Here is a 22,451-nt window from a genome sequence, read left to right as displayed (position 1 = left end):
TCTGATTCTAAACTAGTAGGATCTCTCCTGGGAAGAGGGCCCCATAGGAGCACTGGCGGACTCTCAGACCTGGAAGCACAGAATAGGAAGTCTGAGAGGGAGTTTCTCCAGCCGGTCTGCCAAAGAGAAATCTGCTCTTGTGAAGACACCACACATCCTGAGAAGTGGCAGCCAGTGCTACTAATGCTGTGCCCGAGAGCCCAGCTGGAGGCCCGGGCCATCTCGCAGCCCCTCGGAGCAGGGCCGTTCAGCTCGGTACTGTATTCATACCCTTCAGTTTGAATATGGTGATCCTGATAGTCACAAGTCCTGTAATGTTCTCCTTCCCATCCCCCTTCTTCCAGTGTATTGGTCATAGACCCTGGCAGGGTGGCACAGAACCAATTCAGAGATCAAGGTCAGGTTTACATTCCTGTGGAAAGGTGACATAATCATTGAGCGTGAGCCCTTGGGTTTAAACTCGAGCTAAGGGCTATAGGAGAACCAGGGTCCCTGCCTGGAATTAAAGCACCCTAACATCTGTCTTCACAAAGGCAGAAGTCTGTGTGCCCCACCTCGGAGCAGTCTGCTGCCTAGTTCTGTGCACAGTCTGGCAACAGACATGCACTGTAGCACCAGTGGATTCTCCTGAATCCCTGCAGAATGGAACCTGTGAGCAAAGTCCTTAGGTCAGGGAAGTACCCCCTGTAAGAGCTCGCCACCAGGGCTCTTTGAGGTCCTGGGGCAGCAAGGTGACGAGGTGTTAAGGGGCAGGTCCAGGCGGATGAAGGAGGCAACTGCCAGCCAGGGCTCTAGGCTTCCAGGCAGTTTCCACAACAGAAATCTCCCCCACTCCCCATTTCCTTGTCTTGTCTCTGTTCTTTCCCACCTGATTTCCCGCCAGCCCACAAACCAAGAAGGGGGGAAAAAGGAAAGCCACAGCCAGCCTTGCAAAACTCATCTGCCCTGCCCAGCTGGAGTCTATGGCTGCGTGTGGGGTCTCCACCTGGAGGATTATCTGGGTTCTACTTCCAGGCTGTGATGGGGATGGTGAGACCACTTCCTGGTCCCAGACCCCAGTGTTCCTTGAGCCTGTGCTAAGGTGGGGCTGGCTGCTGAATCCTGAAGGGCCTGCCCAGGGGCAGGCAGTCCTGGACCTGAGAGAGGTAGAGGGGCCACAGCAACTTGAGCTTCATGCTGAAGGCCCCTTTCGAGACTTTGGCATAAAGTCTTTTTTTCCCCTCAAGTTAGGAGGAGGGAACAGGCCCATCGTGAATGTCTGGAACCATGCTGAAGTCCTTACGTTCAGGTTGGCCTCAACTGGCCAGTGCTTCAGTCGGCCATCCACCACAGTCCAGTCCAACAGCTGACTGGACTGGATTCTTTTTTGTGGAACTGGTAAGTCACCGACGACAGCCGATCTTGAGCTTTTCCTCCCAACAGAGAGGTACTACCCCTGGTGAAAAGGACACCAGAGGGCCCTCTTTTTACACAACAGAATGTCAGCACTGGCAGCATCCTTGTCCAGATGAAGAAACAGGCTGAGAGAGGGGAGGTGACCTCCCCAGGGTCTCAGGGACCTGAGAGCAGAGCCAGGGATTCTGGCTTTGTAGCCCTGAGTTAGAAAGCATTTGATCCTCCATGAAAACAAATACTAAGAATATCACCAAGTTACCACGGTCCGTGACGGGTGGGCCACATTGCTGGCCACTTGGCCCAAAAGGCTGTACGTTTTCTAACTGTAGTCTAAGTTGCTTTAAAAAACTGAAAAGTCAGAATGTTCCATTTGGAATGTAGTCCCGTTAGGTGGCAGGCTCCACTGCGTGTCCTAAAAGTAATTCACATTTATCGGCTGCATAAAGGATGTTGTAGTGGGATGTTTTATAGAGCAGGTAAACGGAAGGGGTGGCAGCCTCAGGGAACACGTGGTGGTTCAGGGCCGTGTCCATCTCGTCCACATACTCCACCTGTAGGGCGATGTTCAGTGCCTGAGACAGGGCTGTGATCTGGATGTGGTCACACTCCATGGCCATGGGCTCCACTTCCTGCAAGAGCCAAGATGCAAAAACCCAATTTAGGAAGGAGGACAAGGGAGAAACCCGGCCCTGGCTTTGGTGGCCCCGGGTCACAGCGTCTGTGCTGGGAGGTCATCTTAACGACAACTCATCAGGGAGGAGGTAACAGCCAGGAATCTGCTAGGGCTGCGAGGCCTGAGCCTAGATCTGGATTCTGGGGTGTGGGTGAGTGTGGGAAGAGCATCCTATGCTACCTTGAGGGATCGGGAAGGGGGCACAGGAATATTTAAGCTTGGCTTCTTAATGCACAGAACCAAAAAACGTCAGAGCAGAAGAGGAGTGGCGTGAAGGGACTTAACAGAGGCCAGGCGAGTGAGTCCAGATGCTGAAGAGGCAACAGAGAGCAGCAGAGATGGTGGCAGGCTGGCGAGTGGGTCCCCCATAACTAGGGCAGGTGCCTGCCCCTCGGCTCCTGCTGATGGTTGCCACGCAAGAACAAGGCCCTGAGAGCTGGATCTTGGAAGGAATCCCCTTCGTCCTGAAAACTGCCCAATGTTTAAATGTTGGCTACGCTTTCAGATAAATGCATCATAGGCCAAACACATCTTAGGACAAATGTGACTCTGGGGCTGCTACTCCGCGGTTCTGTAAACGGTCCAGTCCGAGGCCCTCATTTCTCAGATGGAGAACCTGAGGCCCAGGCAGGGACAGTACTGGCCCAGAGCCACACAGTTCAGGCAGCTCAAGTAGGGTCTGTTTCTGGCTTGCTCGTCTTGTTCTGCAATTACAAATGCAGCCGTGACTTCAGGTCCCCTGCCTAGGGATGCTGGTGCTCAAGTCTCTTGAGGGCAGAGGGCCCTGCCCAGCACTTCCCTGCAGCCCATACACGGACTTGTCTGTCCTCCCCAGTGTGTACAATCCCAGGAGGTGGGTGTTGCACAGCAGAGCCCGGGCCTGGGGACTAAGTCCCCGAAGCCTGAGACCCTGAGGACCTACGTGAGTGCAGAAGTCCTCGATGTCCATCTCCTCATCGATGAAGTGTCGGAAGAAGTCTGCGCGGTTCTTGATGAAGGCCGAGGTGAGCAGGCGCAAAAACTGCACGATTCGGTCTGAGGTGCTCTGGTCATTGAACACCTTCAGCAGGCTGGACACCGAGCCGTCCTTCTCTACGAGTTCCACCACGCTGTAAAACTGCGCCACGGGCTATCAGTCAGGGGAGGCCCGGGCAAGACCTGCCCTCCTCCGAGGGGCCCTGTCCCCAGGATCCTCCCCTCCGTGTGGATTTCTGTTCTTAAATCCTCAAGTTGAGGTACCAAACTAAATCGATCTGGGACCAAAGTAAGAAGGGTACTCTGCCATGAGCACCTCAGCCCCGAGTCATGTCTGGGGAACAGCAGTTGGGGTCTCCTTCCATCACTGTGGTGGTTGGGATTCTTATTTACAGAGTCAGAACCAACCCCGCCCCCTTGCCCCCTTCACGAGGGGGTCAGGGGAGTAGGGTGGAGAGGGAGTGCGTGAAAGAGGCTGGGGGGAGTTTCCAGCTTGAGAGCTACCTCCCAAAGGAGGTACCTCCTCTCCAGGAGGGCAGGGCCCTGTCCCCCCACATCCCCACAAGCAGGAAGCAAGTGCCAGTCCCTCCCCAGCTGGAAGGAGCCAGACGGGCAGAGCCACAGAGCCGTGGGCCGTGACAGGCTCTGGCCAATGCGGCTGTCTGCTCGGCCAGTGTGGGAGGACCTGGTCCCTCAGCCGTCCTGCCCAGGTTGACTCACAGCATTAAAGAAGTTTCGGAACTTGTGCTCTTCAAAACCGGCAACCAGAAGGTCATTTGGGGTCTGCAGGACGCGCTCTTTGAACCTGAAGGGGGTGTATTGGGGCTCACGTGGAACGCTTCTGGAGCACAGCTGTGCTGGTCAGTGCCTCCCGCTCTCACCCGCTGCCCCTCACACACCCGAGGCGGCGCGTGTCACTAATAGCTGAATGCCCACCTTTCACAGCACCTCCCTGTGGATCCCACATGGACTTTGCTGTCCTCCCCAGTGTGTACGATCCCAGGAAAGGGGGTATTACACCCATTTCACAGAATAGGAGATTGGGGTCATCACCATCCACTCCCAGTCATGTTGAACTCTGTCCCTCCTTCCCGTCCCCATGGTTCCTGCTGTATCCTTACCATCTGCGGCCTGGGCCACTCCCAGCCTTCCTGTGCTCCCGGTCCCCTCACAGGGACCTCTGGAGTCACCTAGCACAGCCCTCTCCCTCAGGACACAGCTTCTCAGCACAAATGTCTGGCGGGGTGGGCCCTGCCTAGCTCCCCAACCTCTCCTCCCTTTTCACTTTCAGCCTCCCTCCCCCGACCCTCCCCAGCCACTCCCATTCGCATTTCACTCTGTAGCACCCGATCCCCTCAACCAGTGGCCTGTACCTACTCACAATAGCTAACTGTTCAATTTTCAAGATTTGGCAACCAGTTATTAAACAGCCGCTATTTAAAAATCAAGGTGGGGCACCTGGGTAGCTTAGTCAATCGGGTGGCCGACTTCGGCTCAGGTCATGATCTTGTGGTCCATGAGTTGAAGCCCTGCATCAGGCTCTGTGCAGACAACTCAGAGCTTAGAGCCTGCTTTGGATTCTCTTTCTCTGCCCCACAGTCTCTAATTTGAATATACTTTAAAAAAATAAATCAAGGTATGTAGGGGTTGCCTGGGTGGCTTAGTCATTAAGCATTTGACTTTGGCTCAGGTCATGATCTCACGGTTCAGGAGTTCCAGTTGGGCTCGAGCCCCGCTTCTGTCTCTCTCTGCCCCTCACTCACTTGTGCCCTTTCTCAAAGAAAAAAAAAAAAAATCAAGGTCTTAACGATAAAATGAATTCTACTGAGACACACAGATAAATATCCAAACTCAGTTTCCTAACTATCTCTGTTTTCGAGGTTGTCTGTCTGTTGTGGACTGCACGACATATAGTCACAACAGGAGTATTTATACCACAAAATGGGCCTTCGTGCCCTGCGGCCGTTAAACCTTTGCCGGCACTGACAATCCTTCAGACCCGTCCAAAGGCCCTTGATCCCCCTCTCTGCTCCCACTGTGGGCCCCCAATGGCACAGCCCCCTTCTGAGATCAGTGCTGGTACTCATGGGGGTGTGGTGAGGAGCCCAGCAGCTGCCACGCCCCCCAGACACAGTTTAGCAGCGGAGATGATGAGTGACAAGTCACTGGGCTGGAGGGAGGGTAGTGGCCCACGCAAGGGCGGGGGGGGGGGGGGGCTCTGGGGAACCGGCTCGCACCGGCCAAACTGCAGCCCTGAGAAGGGAGGCCAGACTCTAGTGGGACATGGGGGACCCGGGTCGGGGGGTGTCACAAGGGACTAATGGCATGAGGAGGTGGTTTAGGTGCCTCATTTTGGGAGAGGGGGTGGTGAGGAGAGAGGGATGGTGTGTGTGTGGAGCAGAGACATCTGGACCAGGAGGTGAAGGCCTGCTGTGGCCAGGGCAGGCGTGGGGAACACCCTGCTGGCAGTTGCTCTTAGGCTTTGGGCCCCCTTCCCTCCCTGGGTTCCCTGAACCTCGGCCGCCCTCCCACATTCATTCCTCGCCTTGACTGCTGAACACCCCCCACCCCCCGTACCAAGCACTGAGGAGCGGCACACGGGCCCAGCCAAGTGGGCAAACACCCCAGCCGGGGCTCCCACCCCTTGAGGTGAGCGTGGCAAGGAGGACAGCGTTGGGACGTGGAACACAGGCTCTCTAGGCTGTAAGGCAGCTTTCGTGTGACCTTGGGCAAGTCTTGTAACCTTCCTGAGGCTCCGTGTACTCAGCTGTAAAACGGGGTAACACGAACCTCGTACATCCTACTGCCCCCTGGATACCCCCGCTGGAAGGCTCACAGATATTTTGGACCCTGCATCACCAGAACAGAGCTCCCCATCTTCCCTCGTCCCCTTTGCGGCAAGCGGCTTTCCCATCCTGGGAACGCTCAGGCCGAATACCCGGCAGCCCTCCTGGGCTCCCCTCAGCTCCGGCACCACAGCCACCAGCCACCCCCATGGGAATCTGGAACCCGACCAATTCCTTCCACCTGCTCACGAAGCCAGCGTCCTCTCCTCTCCCTGAGCATGCTCCTTGCTGCAGCCTCCCAGTCTGTCCTGCGGGTAGCAGGCCAGGCAAGCCTCTGCTCAAACCCTCAGCGGCTCCACCTCATTCAAGCTGAGACTCAAGGTCTCTATAGAGGCCCACGAGCCCCCCCCACCCCTCACCTCCAGCCCCTACTTAAAACTGCAACCCCCCAGCCCCAGACAACTGGGCCGCCTTCCCCGCCTAGTTTTTTTCCTACGACACTGAGCAGCACCTGGCACCTCACATGTTCTCTGTTTTCTGCTGGCCTGCCTGCTCCACAGGCAGGGAATTTTGTCTCCTTTGCTGCATCCCCAGGGCCTGCAACAGGGTCTCTGTGATGCCCTGCTGGGTGATGACTGCAGGGAGGGAAGAGGGTGCCCTGGAAGGAGTGTAGGGTGAAGGTAAACAGCATGCCGGGCTGGTACAGACACATAAGGGCCGGGCTTTGCCAGCATCACCGTGCTGGGTCCTCCCAACAACACCCTAAGTGTGCAAAATTACCCACCTTCCACAGATGGTGGAAACAGAGGCTCAGAGAGGCGGGGGTAACTCGCCCAAAGTCACACAGCAAGTAAGCAAGAGAGTGAGGTCTGGCCTCAGGGCTCCGGGCCTCGGCATGGCACAACTCTGGGGGACACGGGTGGTGGGGGAAACCCCTGTACTGTACTGTCTCAACCCTCCGGGCTGCGGGGAGACGGCAAAGTGGGTCTGGCACCAGGGTCCACGGATCCAACCCAGGTGCTCTGTGACCTGTGTCTGCTCTGGTCCTGTATGCGTCACAGAGTGGCCATCAGACTCTCAGGGCAGTGAGAGCTCCAAGGTCAAGAAGCAGGTCTCTTAGCTCCTTGCTGCTCAAAGTGTGGTCTGAGACCCAGCAGCGGCGGTGCCTCCGGGAGCTCAAGAGAAACAGAACCGCGGGCCCTGCCCCAGACTGGATCGGAACCACACCCGACAGGATCCAGGCGGGTTGAACAAATGGTGACGCTAGAGAAGCCCTGACTGAAGCCCAGACAAAGGCCTAGAGGGTCGCTCTGGGGGCAGCTGCTGGACAGAGGCCTTCCTCGGCAGCCCGTCAAGAACCAGGCCTGACGAGCTAGACGCCTGGTTACGCACACCCAGAAACGGTCGGCCAAACGAGCAGAGCTCCTTCGCTTTCTCCTAGAATCTTCAGGAAGGCAGCCGGCGCGACCCACCCAGGCGGACTCAGGCCAGAGGGCCGGCGGCACCCATGAGCTCACTGGTTCCACCCCCGGCCTCCCTGGTGAGGCGGGCTGTGCCCAGGAAAGCCGCCCGGCGGGGGTGGGGGGGGTTCGGGGCCCAGCGCTCCCTCGAGGCCACTCACCTGAGGATGTCCCTGCTCTTCCCCAGCAGAGACTCCAGGTAGGAATAGCCCAAGGCCCGGTAGAAGCAGTTGCCGTCCCCCTTGGTCTTGCGGATCTCAGTGAACCTCTTGCTGAGTTCCTGTGGGGGCAGAGAAGGAAATGGGGACATCCGCAACACCGCTGACCCTCGCGTCACGTCCTGTGGGGACCCAGGCCCCTGTGTCCCCCAGTCCCATCAGACCGGCCGCCCCTTCCCGGTCTCCCGGCTTCATCACAGAGGTTAAACGATGCTGAGCACGTCCTTGTGGCGGGCGGGAGTCATGGCCCGCCCTCAGGCAGCCGACAGTCTGCGGGAGACAGATGGACGGACAGCACAGGGAAGCATGGGGGCGTCTCAGAGCAGTGGCATCTACACCAGACTTCAGAAGTCTGGGAAGGCTTCCTGGAGAAGTGGTGTGCGTGGCGGGGGCGGCATGGGTGAGCGGAGGCCTCGAGTGGGGTGTGACTGGAGGGCCAGGAGTCTGCAGAGCCGGTAGAAAAGGCCCCCGCAGACAGAACCAACCGTCCGCCCAGTCCTTCCAACATTTCTCAAAAGCTGCGGCCTCCCCATGCCACCCACCACCGGCTCTGCTCCTGGCTGCCCATTTCCCTCTGAAATGGCCCGGAGGCCCCTTTGCTGCCTCGTGGGGCTACAGTCGGGGTTTTGACAGCAGAGGGCACGGCCTTCACAGCGCCGGGGAGTCCCTGCTCCCACCACAGCGACGAGGCGGCTTGGAGCTGACGGGGCCCATCCCAGGCAGGCCAGCAGGAAGACCATGCTCCTTGGGGAACCCCACCTCCTCTCCTGAGTCTGTGCCACCCAGCCCCTGCCCCCGGGGGTGCTCCCCACGGCCGCAGGACAGAAGCAGAGTTCTGCCGCCCCCCAGAGACGGACGGCGCCCAGGCTCCCCCTACTGCCCTGGTTCTGTGAGCTGTCCCTGCATCCTTCCAGCAAACTCCCCATTTGCGTAGCCCAGCTGGAGTGGCCCTTCCCCGCCGAGAGATGCCCTAACGCCGTGGTTATGGATGCAGCTGGCGAGAGAGACCAGGCTGCCTGGTCCGAATGCAGCTTGTCCACGCACTAGCTGTGGGACTGTGGACCTGCCATCTCATTTCTGGGCCTCGGTTTCCTCAGCCGTCAAACGTGGATGCCACAAGTACTGACCCTGCAATATCGTAATGAGGTCTCAGTGAGTACGTAAAGCACTTAGGACAGCACCTAGCTTTAAAATAAATCACTATGTTTTTTTTGTGTGTTTTGGCAACTAAAAGATTTCTCATTAAGGCAAATGCCCAACATGGAAATATTCTGGGAGCCCTTTAATTTGCCTGGGAGCCCAGCCCCAGTGCTCAGCCTTTCTGCCTTCAAAGTGGCACCTTCATCTCTGGTCCCAGCTCCAGCCCCTTTGATCCAAGATCCTCCCCTCCTGAACCTCTGCCTCACCTGGATTTTCCTCTGGTAAATCCTGTTTTCAGGATGATCCCGAAGAATTGACAGAATGTCACATTTTTCTGATATTAGGTCAAAAGATGTTTCACTCTGAAAGAAAAAGCAGCAAAGCTGTGACCATTTCAAAGCAACTGATGGACTTCCACCAAGGAGGAAGCCTCCGAACTGCTAGTCACGTGACCTAGTGAACGTTACCTTCCCACAAAAGGCACGTGTGAGGAGCTCCCAGCATCCTGGATGCCCTGTTCCCTGGACAAGGGAGTCAGGGTCCGCCCCATCACATAACTTCCGGCTGGGTTCATTTTAGAGCATCACCCCTCAAACCTAGTAAGCCTTCATGCTGGAGCACGAGGTGTCCCCTCGTCTCCTGTCCTTCCTGCCTCATTCATTCGTTCTTTTGTTTGTCAACAATTCCTGACCGTCCAGCTCGCCCCTGCGCTGTGCCACAAGCCAGAAACAAGTGAGAACCTCCGGCAGAGGCGCCACCTACCGGTCACAGTCCACACTGCAGCTCGGAAGGAGTCGGTCGGCTCCAACCCAGAGGCGGGACTCTGTCGGGAAGAAATCTGCAGGGAGCGGTAAGGGCAGGAGACCTCTCCGTTTCAATAGCCAACTCCCTGCCAGCCTCCTCCTTGCCTCATGCTGTTCCTGCCCAGACAAGTGGGAGACGCACCCCTACCTCCAGCCCACCCCCGGAACGGCTCTGATCTCAGCACGAAAATAACGGAAGAGGAACTGGTGTTAAAACCAAGTGTTGCATTTAAGATGAGCGGCCCCGGTACCTGCACACAAACAACCCAAGGAGACAAGTTACGCCACGGCACGCAGGTGAAAGGTTCGGGTTACTGGGGATTTCTGGGAATGGAAATCCAGTTTCCCATCAATTTGCTGCCGTCATTTTTGACAGAGTCGTCACCACTTTGACTTTACGCCTCCAACCGGGAGGCCCTTTCCCGGGCAGCCTCTCTGCCTCCCCATGGACTCGACAGTGACCTCAGCTCCGCACCACAGGGCTCACAGAGGAGCCTTGAGGTCACAAGCCCCTTTCCACCTGGAAAGGCGTCTGGGTTTCTGATGATTAGATTTCTCCAAAGCTCACCACCGGAAGCAGGGAGCTGGGCCACGAGATCATACGATGAGGTGGAAGGGACTCGCAGGGCTACCCGTCTTCACACTGGACGGACTCAAGCTTCTGTCTCACAGTGAGCTTCTTTGGCTCTGATTCCTGTACCCAGCAGCCAGGACAGAGAAGCGCTTTGGCTGGTTTGGGACATTTCTCGGGGCCCGGATGCTCCCTGCCATCCAGGTCTCCAAAGCCACATAGGCCTCCTTTGGTGTAGAACATCAACCTGATTCCCCAGGGCCCCTCACAGGGCCTGGAACAGAGCAGGGGATGAGAGGTTTGTTAAACAAATAAAAGCCACCTCCTCCATGAAATCTCCCTGGCTGCCCCACCCCATTCAAGTCCGGCTTGGGCTCTCCCTTGAACTCACACTATATTCCTTCTCTCCCTTTCTGGTGACCCCAAACATGCCTTCTCCTGGATTTGGGGGGGGGGGGTCAGGCCAACCAGAGAAAAACCTAAGAGTGGAGAAGGAGGATTGTGTTGTCCCAAGAAGAACAGGAGAAAAAGGGTTTCTAAAGGAGGGAACAGGCCCTGCAAATGCCTGGGTGGGGGTGGGAGGAAGAGACTCTGAGTTTTCCTTCTGGAAGTTTCCATTCCATATCCATCCTTCGTTGCAAAATTAACTTAGCTTCGGGCTCCTTCCTCACATCAGCTCTGACATGACAGGGGCAGGGAAACCATCGGAAGTCCAATAACCATTTGGGGGCAGATGCTGCGGGGTTGCTTTTCCATCAGTCACTGCCCATTTCCTCCCTACTTAACAGGGTTCCTGTTTTACTCCAGGCAGAGTGGTAGAAAATGACTTTCAGTTTTAGATAAAAGGAACCAAGCTCACAGGCCCTACCCCTTCCTCTTCCTTCCTGCCTTCAGTGCAGATGCAACGTCTGTATTACAGCAGCCATCCTGTGGCCGTGAGGCTGAAAGGCAATACGCAGAGAATGGTTTGATGTTCTGCTGCTATGCTAAGCCCAAGATGTAGGAAGGAAGAGGCGCCATGATCGTATACCCTCTACGTGCCATGGTCTGGGACAGAGCCTTACATATCCCCGTTAGCACATTTAACCCCCGAGAACAATTACCCTACCCGCTCTACTGACAAGGTCAGGTCCCTCGTGCCAGGAAGGGATTTAATGCAGATCTGACCGAGACCCATGGACGCTCTACCAAGCCAAAACTGCCGGGCAGACAGAGCTCCTGAGGGATCAAGGCTGCTAGACTGTGGCCCCAGCTGGGCAGACGGCATAGCTCTCTACCAGCTCACGGTCTACAGCAGTATCCCCCAAGCCGAGGACACTCGTCACGGGGGGGACAAGAGACGGTTTGCAGGTGTTGTCCACACATGGGGTTAAAAGACATTGAGGCATCTGGAGGGAAAGTTATTCTCTATTCAATTCCCTTCCAACCTAATCACGCCAAGGAGAAAGTTGGCTTCTAGTATACCTTTAATGCCTTTAATGCTCTACTAGCCTCTTTTGACCAGCGAGCAGGGAGCCTAAACGTGTTCCATTTTCTTTTTCTTTTTAAGTAAGCTGGATGCCCAGTGTGGGACTCGAGCTCACGACCTGGAGATCAAGAGTCACAACTCTGCCAGCTGAGCCAGGCAGATGCCCCCAAGTATTCCATTTTTATTTGCAATCCTTTTTAGATGTAACACAAGCCAGCTTTGGGGGCACCTGGCTGGCCCAGTCCATGGAGCTGTGACTCTTGATGTCTGGGTCATGAATTCAAGTCCTACGTTGGGCACAGAGCTTACTTAAGAAACAAGCCAGCTTTATTAACTTCATTGGTGTATCTTTAAAAGTTGACGTGATTTGCTCTATTCTAAGTCACGGAAGGTTTCCGTTATTGGCATGACAACGGTTGCTGGCGAGCAGTTGATTTTGTGCTCCTACTGTGCGCTAATGGAGCAAATACCCACGGGACCCCGTAAGTTTCAGAATAGGAAGTCACCTTTGCTGCTTAGAGGGAAAAGTAAGGTGGCACCCAGGTATGTTTAAACACAGCAGGTGCCCTGACTCTGCAGCACCCTCTCGCCCACAGTCTTATTTTACTCCAGAGTCCCATTAACCACCTCACTAACAAAAGTCCGGTTTTACGGACAGCAGCCTTAAAATGTTGGCTCAGGTCTTTCTAAACATGGATTAAAAAGCAGTACAACTGGTATCTGATGCCTACTTTGATGCCTGGCCTGCCCCAAACAAAACCCAACCAAATGGTGGGGTGGGGGAACATGGAGTTAGCGGGGGAGCGATGGGCGTGTGGAAGGGAGTTTAAGGAATTAATCTGAACTACGTAAGGACAAGCACTTGAGGTAGAAAGCTGCCAACAAGTCAAAAATGAGAATATGAACACTAGATCAAGGAAAGGGACATGCGTCTCGTACCAGGGAAGCCAATGCAGGGTTTCTACTTGCCCCAGGGTAAACTTGGCCTTTTGGGGGCAGCTGGGTGGCTCAGTCCGTTAAGCGTCTGACTTTGGATTTTGGCTCAGGTCATGATGTCACGGTTTGTGGGATCAAGCACCACACTGGGCTCTGCACTGACCGTGGGGAGCCTGATCGGGATTCTCCCTTTCCCTCAAAGGTAAACATTTAAAAATAATAATAAAGTTGGCATTTGGGGCAAATTTATGTAAGCTACTTAATTTAAAGGGAAACTGTCAAATAGCACTTTGTTGGGGGGGGGGGTTACTCTCGGCACTGAGAGCCAAGCTCATCACACTTGGGGTTAGAGAGACCCGCGGTCAACACTGGCTTCCCCTTCATTCCCGTTGCCAAGCCCCATCTTCTATGGGTGGTCCCTGTGGTATGTCGGTCAATATGTACCCGTCTTTTTATGGCAGTAAAATATACCCAACATAAAATATACCCCACCCCCATAGCCACTTTTAAACGTACAGTTTGGTGGCATTAAGTATGTTCACACTGTTGTGCGACCATCTCCACCATCCCTTTCCAGAACCTTCTCTCTATCCCCACCTGAAACTCTACCCATTAAACACCAACTCCTCATTCCCTGCACCCCACGCCCCCATCCCAGTCCCTGCACCCACCATTCTGTTCTTGGTCTCTGAATTTGCCCATCCTAGGGACCTCATGTAAGTGGAATGTATTGGTTTTCTTCAAACCACGGAGTTGTTTTCTGTTTGCATGTGTTTTATTTTTTAATTTACATCCAAGTTAGTTAGCATATAGTGTGATGATTTCAAGAGTAGATCTAGTGATTCATCCCCAATGTATAACACCCAGTGCTCATCCCGACAAGTGTCCTCCTTAGCGTCCCTTCCCCATTTAGCCCATCCCCCCCCCCACCACCCCTCCAGCAACCCTGTTTGTTTTCTGTATTTAAGGGTCTGTTTTGTCCTCCTTCCTGTTTTTAGATTATTTTATGTTTGCATGTGTTTTAAATGTGTATACATATTATTCTACAGATATCGTGGCCTTTATATTTTTCTTCACTCAGTGCTATTTAAGATTTAGCCCTCCTGACAAATGGTTGCCCAGTGGTCTTCCTCTTTCTACCAGGGGTGATGGAGCCTCGGGTTAGCTCCAGCGCCCCCTAGTGGCCACAGGTGTATTTATTGGGCTACGGGGCAGGGGAGGGGTGGGCAAGAGGGTTTCTACCTTCAAGTCCCTGCCTTCAAGTCCCAGCCTGGCAGGCATCCAGAAGGCCCAAGTCAGCTGGAGTCACCTCCCCACCAGCATGGCCCTGGTCACAGCTCTGGGGAAAAACTAGTCTCAAACTCCAGGGAGAACCCAGGAACAGCCTCAATTTACTGGCCCATAAATCAGGTAGAAGGCTCTAGGTTTGACACTGGCTAACTCTCATTGATGCTTTTTTAAAATTTTATTTTAATCGTGGCTGAAAACTTCCAGGATGTTACAGAAAAAAGGACAGGCCACGCCTGACAATGTCCCGTCAGACCTAATCAGGCCACCTGCTACGGTTTTAGCCCTTAACTGCTGGTTTGCAAATACATGGTAAATAAGTCAGGCGGTTGGCAACTCTGTTCGAGAATGGCGTGTAGCAGGTTAAGTCGAGAAAAGGACATTTCTCCCATCACTGGCTCTTACCCAGCAGCCCTGGGAACCAGCCCCGCTAGCATGTGAGTTTGGCATTCAGACCAGGTCTGAGTCCACACTGGGAGCCTGGACACGGACTCCCTGGCCTGGTGTTCACCTGCAGCCTCAGAGCCCAGGTGGAAATTAAATCACCTACCCGGGTGAGCAGATCCCGCCTCGAGTCTACACCCCCTCCAAACTCAGGGAAAGGCAGATTCCCCATTTTCCTATAGACTGAAAACCCGGCCACGTAGCCCCAAGAGTTGCCTCCACCAGCCTCAGACCAGCCCTCCACCTATACCCCAATCCACGCATCCAGGCACTTTGGTTCGAAGCCCCGAAAGCTTCTGGAGAAGATGCCTTCAAGCGGGGATGGGGAGATCTGATCCCACAGCTCTGCACCCCTGCCCATGGGGACCCCACGTGCCCAGCGCTGGTCCAGGATCTCCAGGTACCCCCGGGAGATGATGGGATGGGCTGACATGGGCTGCAGGACAGGAAGGGGCGGAGCCGAATGGAGGGGCTCTGGCAGCTCTGTCCAACCAGCCCTAAAGGCTCGTCTCATGACATGACGTGTGACCCCAAGCAAGACCCCTGCCCTCCCATGAGCTCTCAGTAGGCTCCTCCGGAAATAGGTGCAGCTCAGGGTCTGAATCCAGACTCCCTGGGCTTTCAGGAGAAACGAAACAGTAGGAGAATAAAACCCCAAAAGATCACGGTCCTTGGTCACTTTGGTTCACGAGTGTGTGGACCCCAAGTGCTTGGAACAGCCGCTGGTGCCCAGCAGGTGGTCAGTGACAGCTTGGGGAATGAATGAAGCCACCTCTGCTGGGCATTCACTATGGCAGGTGCTGTAGATTATCTCATTTAAGCCTCACAATATCTGTTTTACAAACAGCAACGGAGGCACAGAGAGGAGAGGTCAAGCCATTTGCCTGAGGTCACACAGCGCGGCGATCTCGGGTAGGGACTTGGACGCAGCTCACCCAGCACATCAAAAGTATTCAACAGACCCGGCTGCCTTTCTGCACCTTGTCACCCTCCACGAACAGAAGCTACTTGGCCCTGACATGTGCCCTCTTGTCACATCCCGCCAGCTCCTCAACTGTCAGGCCTCAGGCTCACGCCTCTATCACCACCACTCCATCAACGTACCCTTTAGAGCATCTGTGGACACCCCCTCGCCCAGGCTCTGAGGTGCCAGGAGGGCTCTCACAGGCCGACCCTGGGCCCCGGCGGCCAAGGCCGGCCCTCAGCCAGCTGGACCTCCCTCCACGGCTGCTGCACCAGCAAGGCTGACCGTGGGCTGACTCAGTCTCGTTAACCAGGCCCAGCAGCCCAGAAGCCCCAACTCACCGCGTGGCCTGACCTCAAGCCACCAGCTCCTTCACAGTAGAGGCAGAGCCTCCAGGGCCACCTGCCAACAGGGCTCAGAACCTGGCCCACCCCGCCCCTCCTCCCAGAAGGTCCCTGTTGCTTCCAGAGGCACCCCGAGGGCTCCAGGCCTGGTCTTGACTGCCTGGGGCCAGGGTCTCCACCGTGGCTGCTGCCGGAGCTGGAAGGAACGCCCTTTGAACTGTCTACATTAGGGTATGACGTATAATACATGAACGTACAGAATGATCAATTTTTTAATGGGTGAATGATCAAAACGTTTGGAGGCCAAAGATTTAGGAAAGACCTAGTGCCCTGAACTGGTTTCCTGTCACCGCTGTGACAAGCTAGCACAAACTCAGTGACTTAGAAACCACACAGATTTAGGGGCACCTGGGTGGCTCAGTCGGTTGGGCGTCCGACTTCAGCTCAGGTCACGATCTCGCGGTCCGTGAGTTCAAGCCCCGCGTCCGGCTCTGGGCTGATGGCTCAGAGCCTGGAGCCTGCTTCGGATTCTGTGTCTCCCTCTCTCTCTGCCCCTCCCCCGTTCATGCTCTGTCTCTCTCTGTCTCAAAAATAAATAAACTTAAAAAAAAAAACACACACACTGATTTATTATCTTGCATTTCTGAAGGCTCTGGGGAAAAAGCCATTTCCTTACCTTTTCTCCTTTCTAGAAGCTACCTGCGTTCCTTGGCTTTGTGATCCCCTCCTTCCACTGTCACGATTCCTCACTCTGACCCTCCCGCTTCCCTCACCCCACCCACCCACCTCCGCCTTATAAGGACCCTTGTGATTGCATCATTGGACCCACCTGGGTGATACAGGGCACTCACCCATCTCAACACCCGTAACCTCATCACACCTGTGATGCCCTTGTTGCCACGTGAAGGAGCCCGTCCCCAGGTTCTGGAGATTTGGTGTGGACATCTTCAGGGGGCTGCTACTCAGCCCAGCACTCGCATGCCCCTTCTCGGGTGTTCAGCTAAGGAAACGGGGAAGGCCCTGCATCTGGGCTCCCGCCCCTCTTGGCTCACAGTTGTTGGCTAACCTCACGGAGACCCCGAACTCAGACCCCAGCCACCCCTCATTTGACACCGGCCCTCATACAACATCGCGTAAAGGACCCTCAGATCTTCATCTCTGGCCCTGACCTCTCCCTGAAGCTCCGGCTTCAAATGGCCACCAGCCACCAGGATGTTTGGCCGGCATCCCCCCATGACCGAGCCCTAAGAGTTCTCTCGCTCCACACCTGCCTCCCCGCCAGGGGGCTCCAGCTCCCCAAAAGGCCCAGAGCTCACGTCAAACCCAGGACCCCTCTCTTCCCCGTCGGCTCTGCTTCTGGGTCCCGTCCGAGCTGCCACTATCAGCCCCGTTGACCTCCTAGCTTCTGCTCCGGCCCCCCTTCCCCACCATCCTCCGCAGCAGCCAGCACAGGCCGCTTAACATGAAATCCGGCCGAGGGCACAGCTTCCCTCCCTTAATTCCCTCCAGGGGCTTCCCTCACTTCGGAAGAGACTCAACCCTCCGCCCCGCCGACAACCTCCCGGGTCCTACAACATCCGGCCTCACTGACCTTATTCTCCCAGGTGGTCTCATCCGGCCTGGCTTCCTCCAACCCCGTATCCTTTGCGTGGACCGAGACGCATCCAAGTCAACCACCTTTTTCCTTGTCAGAAATACGCTACGGTTCTCGCTCCCTCTCCCACCGGCAGAATAAAACCCAGATCCCGCAGCATAGCACGTGAAGCCTTTCTCAGTACATTCTGACTCGACCTGCATGTCTAGACTCCTCTCTCTTCCTTCCTCTCAGCTCCCTGCATCCACACAGACCTTTCCCAGAATATTCCATTCTTAGCCAAGTTTCCAGGCCTTTAAGCAAGCTGTCCCACCTGCCTGGAATGTACTCTTCCTCAAATCCTTCCTGAACACTCCTGTATATGCTTCAAAACCCCATGCAAAAGACCCCCTTGTGAAGCCTTCCCTGGTATCCCCTGCACCCTCCGAGTGCACCAGCTTCCTGCCGTGCTCCCAAAGCCCTTGGTCAGGCCTCTTAGGCCATGACCAGTAGCTCAGGAATTGCTTGTGTTCAGCTCTGTCTTGACCAACAGGCAGTGAGTTCCTACGAGAGGTCAGGCCCCTAATCTGACTCATCTCTGTCCATCACGGGGCCTGACTAGGGTGCCTGCCGGGGGCTCATTTGACAAATAAAAGAACAAAGCATCGAAGGGCCCTGTGGTTTTCCTGTTGGCCTCGGACCCTCACTCATTTATTCACCAAATGTTAAATGCATTTTGAGTGAGCCCCCACTACCTACGGCCCCTGCCAGCGGCAGCCCCAGGCCTGCACTTCATCCGGGCCCCTGCCTTCCTAAGGGGCCCTGGGACCCTTCCTCAAGCTTAGCCCAGTGACTTGGAAACGGGAGAGGGAAGAAGACGCTTTATTTCCCAAGGGCATTCCTCTGCTCCCCACACATCCAGCACCATTCACACCACGTGGAAACATCACCACCACACAGCCCACATAGCACGGTGCATGGCTAACAGTAGGTGCTCAATAAATGCTGGGTAAGCAAAAGAGAACAGACCCTGCACAGCCCTCCCCCACCCCGTGATTCCCAGGCAGGCATCCTATTCGGTGCATTAACCACTTCACCCCTCTCCGAGGCACCCAAGCCCTCCCCATCACGGGGTGAAGGGTTGGTGTTTTTTGACCCCATTGCCCTCCTACTTCCGGTCTTGGGAATCCAGTCAGGGGGAAAGTGGAGTCAGGGGCCTCCCCGTGTAGCACAAGGCCCAAAAGTTCAGGGCCCAGCCCCCACCCTCCCTGCCCTCTCAGCTTCCCAATGGCAGCCAGAAGGCATGCCAGCCTCCAAGCTCCAGGGTGGCGTTTTAAACCCATCATTACCCCAGCCCCTGCCACTCCCTAGTGGGCGATACAGAAGCATCTGGCCCCTTCCAGGCGCAGGCGGGCCAGGGCAACCCTTGGGCACCGGGTAGAAGCAGGAAGTGGATGCTTCTAGATGCCCCAGAGGCCCTCCACCACGCCCAGCAGCAGGCTGGTTTGTCAGGACAGCCCCGCCTTAGGTGACCTGGCTGCCCACGCCAGACGCAGAATGTGCCAGGCCATGACCAGGCTTTGACCCGTGCCCCGGCCCAGCAGCATCCCGAAGGGGTGACCATTTCCCTGCGCAGACATGGGAGGGAGGGAAGGAGGCCAAGAAGAACCAGACATCTGCGTACGTCCACTTCCAGGACTCTTGTCACAGAAACAGGCAGAGCTAGTTAGCTGGACCAAGCTCTCCACACGCGGCCACTGGCAGGGTCCTCGGGGCGGCCCATTGTACAGATGTGCAAAACAGTGCTGGGCGTGGGGGTGGGGGGAGTGGTGGAAAGACCAGTCAAAGCCTCCTGGCTTTCCAAGGGGGCGGAGGTGGCATCTGAACTCAGGGCTGTGTGACCCCAAGCCACCTAAGAGCCCTTACGCTCTACAGGCTCCCTGGAGCAGGGGGCCCAAGACGGAAGGGGTTTCCGGGAGTCACACACCTAGTCTCCCTTGCAGACTGCCTGACCCCTCACCGCCCCCACCCGCGACCGGGAAGGTGGACTAATGGAACACAAAGAGCACTGGACTGGGAGTCCAGAGGCTTGGGTTCAAGTCGCAGGTCTTCGACAATCAGTCCCAGCCCCCCCTTCCTTCTCTGGGCCTCAGTCCCCCACCTACCCAAGTTCCAGGTTTGGCCTGGCTCAGAGCGCCTCTGGGGCCATTTCTGCTCCAACAGTACTCTGCATCGGGGTTCCTCCAGTCTTTCCTTTGCCTGGACCCCTAATTCACGTGCCTCACAACTTGAGGCAACCTCTCCATGTGGGTCCTAACTGCAAACACCACCTGTTGATCCGTGGGATGCGGAGGATGTCCAGCGACCAGCTGCTCCGGCAGCACCTAGGTCACTTGTGGGGCTTGGAGGGGGAGGTCTCCGATGGCAGAGACCTTGGGTGAGGGGGGCCGTGAGCTGCCCACCGAGGGGCTACTTAACAAAGGGGGCGACCCTTAGCCCTGGAGCCTCCCAGTTCCTGGCTCCCGTGGAGGACGCCAACTTTGCGCCCTCAGGCCGCACCCGCGGGGACACCGGGGACGTGAGAGCCGGGGACTGGGGGCCCTTGAGGCCGGGCTGGGTCCCCTTCCCTGGGCACCCACGGGGGACGGCGAGGCCCTTGCCGGGCCCTGCAGGGCCTTTCCAAGAAAGACGGGGGCCCCCAACATCCATCCCGACTCACTATTCCCAGAGGTCCGAACACTGCGGGACCCGCGCTGGGGGCCGAATCTAGCGCTGGTCCCCGGTCCCGCGAGCGCACCTGCGCCCGGGCGGCGAGCCCGCCTACTGCGCCCCACTTCCCCCCCCCCCCCCCGCCACGATCACTGACCATAGCGACCGGAGCCGTCGGGACAGGTCCCGCCCCAGCGAGGAGCGATCCAGTGCGGGAGGGCGCCGCAGGAACCACTGGCGGGCTCCGCCAGTTGGTCGAGGCGGGGGCCTCGAGGGCGTGGGGGCGAACGGAGAATACACCCGACCGCTCCGCAAACCACAGGTTAGACCTTCACTGTGTCCCAGCAAGACACACGCTCCGTTATTGACGTCTGAGACGGGCAATCAGAAGTCGGAGCACAGGACGTCACAGAAAGTGGGTGGGACTTCACTCGCCTTCCGCCTATGCTTTAAGGCCCCTTTGACAGGGAACCGCCCCCTTTTAAAGACATCGAAGGCTTTTAACTAGCAAAGGAGTTCGCCCAACCCAGAAAGACAGGTTTTAGTTTGTAAAGGCTGAAGGGCTTTTGACCAAAACTGCAAATTGACGTCTTCTGAAAGATTAGTTGGCTCTCATTAATTCCTAAACAAGGCCACCTAAGTATAGTTTGCTCAAGATCAGAGGACAGGTGCTTAGGGAACACGTGCCCAATAACATTAAGTTACCTGCCTGCCCTCGTGTAGCTTCTAAATAATATTTTACCCACTCGCAACTCATGAATCAGTAGGTTACCAGGCACTCAATTAATGGTTGTTGAATGAATGAATTTCTAGGATCGTTGATTCTGTGCCTCTGGAATTGCATGGCTCTACATGTATGGCATAGACGTGAATCAGGTTTGGTGACTCAGCCTGTATACAAGCTCGTTATTACTGAACATCAAACACAGGAATATGTATCATTCAAAGATTCATTCACCAGCCCTCCACCCCTAGAGGAGATGCTGTGGGTGGGGGAGGGAGGGTTTCCAGGGAAGGGGGGGTCCAGTGTATTGCATGTGCCCATTTTACAGGTGTTAATATTTCCAGGAGTGTATTAAGCCATCCCCATTCCCACGCTCACTCTCCTGCCCCAGGCACCAGGCTCGGCTATTGGATAAACACCTGTGTCTTACAAGTGTCTTATCATTTAGTAGGTGGGGAATTTGGGGTTTAATCATGGCTCAAGGAGCAATAACAGCAGAGACTAATTTTTATTGAGCACTTACTGTATACTGGGCACTGTCCTCAACTCAACCCATATTATCCTACTTAATTTCCTCACAACTAGTGTATGGGGAAAGATCCTATTACTGTCATCTCTATGATCCCTGTTTTCCACATGAGGAAACTGAGGCACGGGGACAGTAAGGTACTTGCCCAAATCCACTCAGCACACAGTGGGATTCAGTCCCAGGCAGCCTGACTCTGGAGCTGGTTTTGAATTCATTCTGCTGAGGAACCGTGCATGTGGTCGTGGGGATGTGCACTCCCACACCCCTATTTGCTTTTGGTCTTTGTTTTTTATGGCCCAGGGAGTCGGAGAGGTAACAGAAGCGCCCAGTACCGCTCAGCTACGAAGTGGCCCAGCGAGACTGGATTCCCCAGACTTTTGACTCCTCATCCAGTGCTCGCTCCAAGCTCTGGCAGGCTTCACTCAGGGCAGGAATCACCGAGCCAGGTGTGCTTCCACGGGGAGCAGGTGAGGAGTCTTTGCTGAGGAAGGGAGGGAAGGGCCCTCGGGGCATTGTCTAGGTCCCTGTGTCAGGCTTAGCCCTGGTCAAACTCGACAGATGAGGCATTTAGGGCCTCAAGGAGGAGGATCCTGAGTGAGCTGAGGCTTCTAGGAGCTCTTGGGCCACCTTCTGCCTCTCTCCAGGCCATGGAAGGTCCAAACCAAGCTGGCACCCACGTATGAAAGGATCATCTGGAGCTCACAAGGAACGCTGGGCCCCAGACTGGCTCTAGACTCCGCCATTCACTGCTGTGTGGCCTTAGATGACTTCCAGGCCCTCTCTGGGCCTCTGATTCCTCACTTACTGAGAGCGTCGGACAATCTGAGTAGTTCGGAAAAACAAACAAACAAACAAACAAATCCTTAAAAAATATTTTTAGTAGTGAGCCTTTTAAACAACAACAAAAAATCTCACCCAGCATCTCAGTACGTGTGTAATGGATTCTTTGTTTAACAGCGGCTGGAATGAGCGGGGGAAACAATGTAATCTCCTTAGTCCTAGCTAATCAGCCTGCTTCCTGAGCTCTCTAAGGGCCACTTGGAAGACATCAGGAGTCCAGCTGGTTTTCGGGCCGGGTCTGAGTGGAAAATGTGAACCGTCCTTTTGGGGCCTGCCCCGTGGCCCACGTGACTCCCGGTTTGGCCTTCCTCAGGCCGCTCAGGCCCAGAGAGTGCTCCAGGCTGGGCCCCCCAGCTTCACTATGTACAGTGTGGCCCCGGCACACCTTTCTCAGCCCCTTGCTTCCTGTTTTGCCCACTTCCTCAAGACGTGAGCTTAAGAGGATGGCTTCCGGTGCCCAGAACCTTCCCTGTGCTGCTCTCTCACCTCTCCGCCTTCGCTCCTCCTGGAGGCCCGTTTCCCAGGCTCCGTGTGAAGTCCTCCCAGACTGCTGGGCTGGGCGTGCATTGCTCTGAGTTTCCACCACGCTGTGCTGTCCTTCTGTGGTGCTCA

General features: G+C 55.8%; 1 protein-coding gene across 1 annotated transcript; it reads right to left on the bottom strand.

Moving 5' to 3' along the window:
• Nucleotides 1-384: 384 nt before the first annotated feature.
• On the bottom strand, nucleotides 385-20,115 carry OTUB2 (OTU deubiquitinase, ubiquitin aldehyde binding 2). Its single transcript, XM_045451944.1, has 6 exons — nucleotides 19,904-20,115; nucleotides 8,914-9,009; nucleotides 7,451-7,569; nucleotides 3,764-3,848; nucleotides 2,991-3,185; nucleotides 385-2,024 (listed from the first exon to the last, which is right to left on the bottom strand). The coding sequence occupies exons 1-6, from the start codon at nucleotides 19,904-19,906 to the stop codon at nucleotides 1,782-1,784; spliced, it is 741 nt and encodes a 246-aa protein (XP_045307900.1). The 5' UTR covers nucleotides 19,907-20,115; the 3' UTR covers nucleotides 385-1,781.
• Between the last annotated feature and the right edge of the window lie 2,336 nt (nucleotides 20,116-22,451).

Source organism: Leopardus geoffroyi, chromosome B3 (assembly GCF_018350155.1).
Source record: "Leopardus geoffroyi isolate Oge1 chromosome B3, O.geoffroyi_Oge1_pat1.0, whole genome shotgun sequence".
NCBI lineage: Eukaryota > Metazoa > Chordata > Mammalia > Carnivora > Felidae > Leopardus > Leopardus geoffroyi.
The sequence above is the reverse complement of the archived record's forward strand: the minus strand, read 5'-3'. Positions and strand labels throughout refer to the sequence as shown.